Source organism: Myotis brandtii, unplaced genomic scaffold (assembly GCF_000412655.1).
Source record: "Myotis brandtii unplaced genomic scaffold, ASM41265v1 scaffold97, whole genome shotgun sequence".
NCBI lineage: Eukaryota > Metazoa > Chordata > Mammalia > Chiroptera > Vespertilionidae > Myotis > Myotis brandtii.
Genome location: NW_005372020.1, coordinates 291,370 through 296,347, shown reverse-complemented (window position 1 = coordinate 296,347; position 4,978 = coordinate 291,370). Strand labels below are relative to the sequence as shown.

The following is a 4,978-nucleotide window of genomic DNA, read 5'->3' as shown; positions in this document are numbered from 1 at the left end:
GACGTGGAACCCGTGCCGGGGGCGGGCCCAGCGCTGTTTGAGGTTCCGCAAAGGGGAGCCGGCAGGATTGGACGCTGAGACCGAGTCCTCCTGCGCCGCCTCTGATTGGCTGCCTTAGACCAGCTTCTCCCCGCCCACCTGCGAACATGCACGTGCATCTGTCCACCTGTCCATTCCGGGTTCACCTAACGAGGTGTGTGTCCATCACGCGTAGGTCCCTCCCTTCCTGGGGCTTCCAGTCCAGGGCAGGAGAGGGGAGGAGGTCTGTGGTCACACAAGAAGGTGAGGCTGGCCCGGCCAGGGTGGCTCAATGGTTGAGCATCGACGGACCAAGGAACCAGGAGGTCACGGTTCGATCCCCGGTCAGAGCACATGCAGGGATTCGGGCTCGATCCCCAGTGGGGGGCGTGCAGGAGGCAACCGGTCCATGATGGTCTCTCATCATTGATGTTTCTCCCTCTCTCTTTCCCTCTCCCTTCCTCTCTGACATCAATAAAAACATATTTTTTAAAGAGGTGAGTGCTGTCTACGGTCCCGGGCCGGCAGGCCGGTGTTGCTGGGTGGGAGTTGGAGGGCCTGGCTGTGCGGGGGTCAGGGCCCGGCGGGGACCCATATCCCTGCAGTTGAGCAGGTGTTGGGGGCACCTGTCCATGAGCACCGGGTGAGCAGGGGGAAGGTGTTACTTAGGCAGACAGTGAGCTGTTGGGATGCAGGACCGGCCGTTGGGGTGACAAGGAGGACGGCCAGGTGCAGGCGCTGCCTGAGGCCCTGGGAGGGGCCCAGGTGAGGCTGGAGTGGGCGGGGCTTGGACCTTCTCAGAGGAGGCCAGGGAAGCCCTTGAGGAGGAGAGGGATCCAATTTGCATTTTTAAAAATTTGTATTGATTTCAGAGAGGAGGGGAGAGGGGGAGAGAGAGAAACATCAACGATGAGAGAGAATCATGGATCGGCTGCCTCCTGCACGGCCCACACTGGGGGTCAAGTCTCCGTGGGGGGGTTTCCGTGGCTTGTTCCATGGCGGCTCCGTGGCGGGCTCCGTGGCAGGTCCCGTGGCAGGCTCTGTGGTGGGTTCCGTGGCGTCTTCACGTGGCTTGTTAATCCCCTGCATCCCCAGGAGGGACCAGCGGGTCTGGAGGAGCTGACCCTTCGACAGTTGCTCATTTGGAAGGAAAAGGAGCAGAACAGGGGAAGGAGGAGCAGAGGGCAAGATGCAGTTACTAAGGCCGATGTTTCTCCCTCCCCCTCCTCCCGCCCTCCCACGCTCTCTAAAGAATCATTGGGAAAATCCCTCGGGTGAGGATGCAAACACACGCATAAATAAATAGCGTTCGGGGTCCCAGGGGCTCCCCTTACCCTCCGCCAGGCAGAACCCTAACCACGCGCTTTTGACCGGGACGCGCCGCCCGTTCCTCGGTGTGATTTGCAGCCACGTGTCGCGTGACAGCGGCCGTGTGTCATGTTCATAGCAGTCGCGCCTCAAGGTCAGACCCCGAGATGGCGAGGCAACAAGATGGAACGGCCTGTCCCTCGACACAGACATTTCTCTTCCCGCTGAGGAGGCGGGGACGGGCGCCGTGTGGGCTGGTGTCGTTAGGATGTGGGAGGACGGGCTGGTTCATGGAGACGTGGGCACAAGGCGGCTGTCCGTCCGTCCGCCCGCCCAGCCACGCTGTCCACGCGACAGTATCTCCGGATTGGCGTCTGCAAACACATCCTCGTTGTAACTTTCCCTGGCCTTTCTTTCTTTCTTTCTTTCTTTCTTTCTTTCTTTCTTTCTTTCTTTCTTTCTTTCTTTCTTTCTTTCTTTCCTTCCTTCCTTCCTTCCTTCCTTCCTTCCTTCTTTCTTTAAAATATATTTTTATTGATTTCAGAGAGGAAGGGAGAGAGAGAGAGAACATAAATGCTGAGAGAGAATCACTGACCGGCTGCCTCCTGCACGCCCCGCACTGGGGATGGAGCCCCCAACCCGGGCCTGTGCCCCGACCGGGAATCGGTCCGTGACCTCCTGGTTCCTAGGTCCACACTCACGCCCTGAGCCCCGCCGGCCGGCCGGCTCTCTCCCGGGCTCTGTCCGGTGTCGCTGTGCGAGGATCCTGGCCCCTTTAGCTGGCGCCCGTGACATGTCTGACGAGAGAGGCGGCCGCCCTGTTTGTCCATTCCGGTCGTCGGGTTGCCGGGCCGGGCACCGTGCGGAGAGAGGCGGGGTCTGGGGAAATCTCTATTCCTCCCGAACAGGAAACGCAATTAACAGAACACACAGGCCTGGCTGCCGAGGATGGAACTAAATTGGGTGGAAATTGACCCAACCTGTCCCTGCGCGCCCGGAGGCGAGAGCCGTCCCTGCCCGCACACCAGGCGCCCCCCCACACACCTACCCGAGTGGGCTTCCCCGGTTCCCGCCGCAGGTGCCGGGTCCGGAGGACTTGGGCAGGACGTCGTCCTTCCGGGAGAGCTGCTCCCCTGACAACGCCCCCCTCCTTTCTGCCACCTTTGTTTTTCTTGTGTGTTTTTTAAAAATATATTTTATTGATTTCAGAGAGGAAGGGAAAGGGAGAGAGAAACATTAATGATGGGAGAGAAGCATTGATCACTTGCCTCCTGCACGCCCCACAGTGGGGATCGAGCCGCAACCCGGGCCTGTGCCCCGACCGGGAATCAAACCACAATCTCCTGGTTCATAGGTCGGTGCTCAACCACTGAGCCACACTGGCCGGGCTGCAGTCGTGTTTAAAAGAAAAGCCCTGGCCGGTTTGGCTCAGTGGGTAGAGCGTCGGCCTACTGGCTGAAGGGTCCCGGGTTCGATCCCGGTCAAGGGCATGAACCTCGGTTGCAGGGTCCTTCCCAGCCCGGGCCCTGGTCGAGGTGCGTGTAGGAGGCACCCATCAATGTGTGTCTCTCACATCGATGTTTCTCTCTGTCTCTCCCTCTCTCTTCCACTCTCTCTAAAAATCAATGAAAAAAATGTCCTCAGGTGAGGATTTTTTTAAAAAGAAAAAACAATAAATTCACAGTTTTGGGAGCCAGCGTCATATGACAGGGAGACAAAGGTAGAGGGAGAGAGAGAGAGAGAGAGAGAGAGAGAGAGAGAGAGATCGCCCAGGTCCCGATGGCCCCACGGACGCTGGATTCATTTAAGATGTTTGCTTTCTCACTTCCCACCCTTCCTTCCTGACGTCGGTCTGTGTTGAGCTTCTGATACTTACAACCCGAGTGATTCCCGGCCGAGCAGGGAGCCCTCGCCCGGCCCCTCCGTCTCGTTTCTCATCCGACACTGCCGGCTGCACGGCGCTCGCTGGGCCGGGAGAGGTGCCGCACTGCAGAGGGAGGTGATAATGAGATTTAGGATCCGGAGAGAGAGAAGGGATGACACCCGCTCCTCCGCCCGGAGGTCGGGCGGCCTGTTTTTCTCGGTGAGACCAGCCCGTCCGGGGCTCCCTCCGGGCTCAGATGATCATCCAGGGGGCGCGGTGTCTCCCGGGCCCACCGTGAGCTTCATTCGCTCCATTGTCTTTTCTTCCCTCCCCTGCGGAGTGAGGATGTTTGCCATTGATTTTTAGAGAGAGGAAGGGAGGGGAGGGGAGGGGACGGGGAGGGGAGGGGAGGGGAGGGGGGGGGGAGATGAAGGGGGAGGGGGTGGGGGACGCGAGGAGGAGAGAGACACCAATTGGTTGCCTCCCTCACTCACCCCAAAATGCTTACCTAGATTCATGCCCTTGACCCCAAGTTGAACCCGCGACCCTCTGTCTGCAGGCCAACGTTCTAACCCCTGAGCCACACCGGCCAGGGCCAGATTGTCTTTTAAAGAAGGCTCCGGGGCCCTGGCCGGTCTGGCTCAGTGAATAGAGCGTCGGCCTGAGGACCAAAGGGTCCCGGGTTCGATTCCGGTCGAGGGCACACACCTCGGTGGCAGGCTCCCTTCCCGCCCCGCCCCCGTTCAGGACCGAGGGGCACAGAGGTGCTGTCTGTCGGGCAGAGGGCACGCGTCCCCAGGGGGACAGAACCGGACCTAAGACTCAGGACTGAGGCATTGCTGCGACACCAGCGAAATTAAAAATATACATCATTGTGCGTTAATTATGCAGCAATCAGGCAGCAATACCTTTTATAAAAACATTTATTGTAGCCCAGCCGGCGTGGCTCCGTGGCTGAGCGTCGACCTAGGAACCAGGAGGTCAGGGTTCGATTCCCGTCAGGGCACAGGCCCGGGTTGGGGGCTCCATCCCCAGTGGGGGGCGTGCAGGAGGCAGCCGGTCCGTGATTCTCTCTTATCATGGATGTTTCTCTCCCTCCCCTTTGGGCCCCTGGGGAAGGCCGGCACTAACCCTGGGCTCTCTCTCCCCCCAGGGCCAAGGTGAAGAAGGGGGTGAACGTGCTGAGCGCGCGGCCCAGCGAGCCCGGCCAGTGGGCGGTGCAGCAGGAGCTGGGGGCCGGCGGGAAGCACAGCACCAGCACGGTGGTCTGCCAGCGCCTGGGGCCCGGCGCCCGCAACAGGTAGGTGCGCCCCGCAGGTGAGCGCCGGACACTCACGGTCACGAGCTCTGGACGCCCCACCCCACCTCACGTCAGAGGCTGGACCCCCTGGCATGATGGTACCCGGAGGGCAGGGCGCGATGCTGCCTGTGTGTTGTGCGGGCTTTGGAGCAGAGATGCGCTAGCGAGGTCCTACTGTGTGTCACCGAGGCTCAGGAGTTAGCGAGGTCCTACTGTGCGTCACTGAGGCTCAGGAGTTAGCGAGGTCCTACTGTGTGTCACTGAGGGGGAGAGGGAGGATAAGTGATCCATTCACACGATTCCAACCTCAAAACCTCGAGACAATGACAAGCAGACTCTACCCCAGCCTCCCTCACCCAGCTCCCGCCCCAGGCCATCGGGGTTCAAACTTCTACATAGACCTTCCGTCGATACTTGTTTTATGCATGTGGAGCACACACACACACACACACACACCACACACACACACACCACACACACCACACATA

General features: G+C 59.9%; 1 protein-coding gene across 1 annotated transcript in view; it reads left to right on the top strand.

Moving 5' to 3' along the window:
- The window catches only part of LOC102244621 (transmembrane protein 132C), a 33,591-nt gene that overhangs the window by 3,009 nt on the left and 25,604 nt on the right, over positions 1-4,978 (top strand). Inside the window, exon 2 of the mRNA XM_005886307.2 lies at positions 4,344-4,490. Coding sequence (XP_005886369.2) covers positions 4,344-4,490 — 147 coding nt within the window. The remainder of the gene's footprint in view (positions 1-4,343; positions 4,491-4,978) is intronic.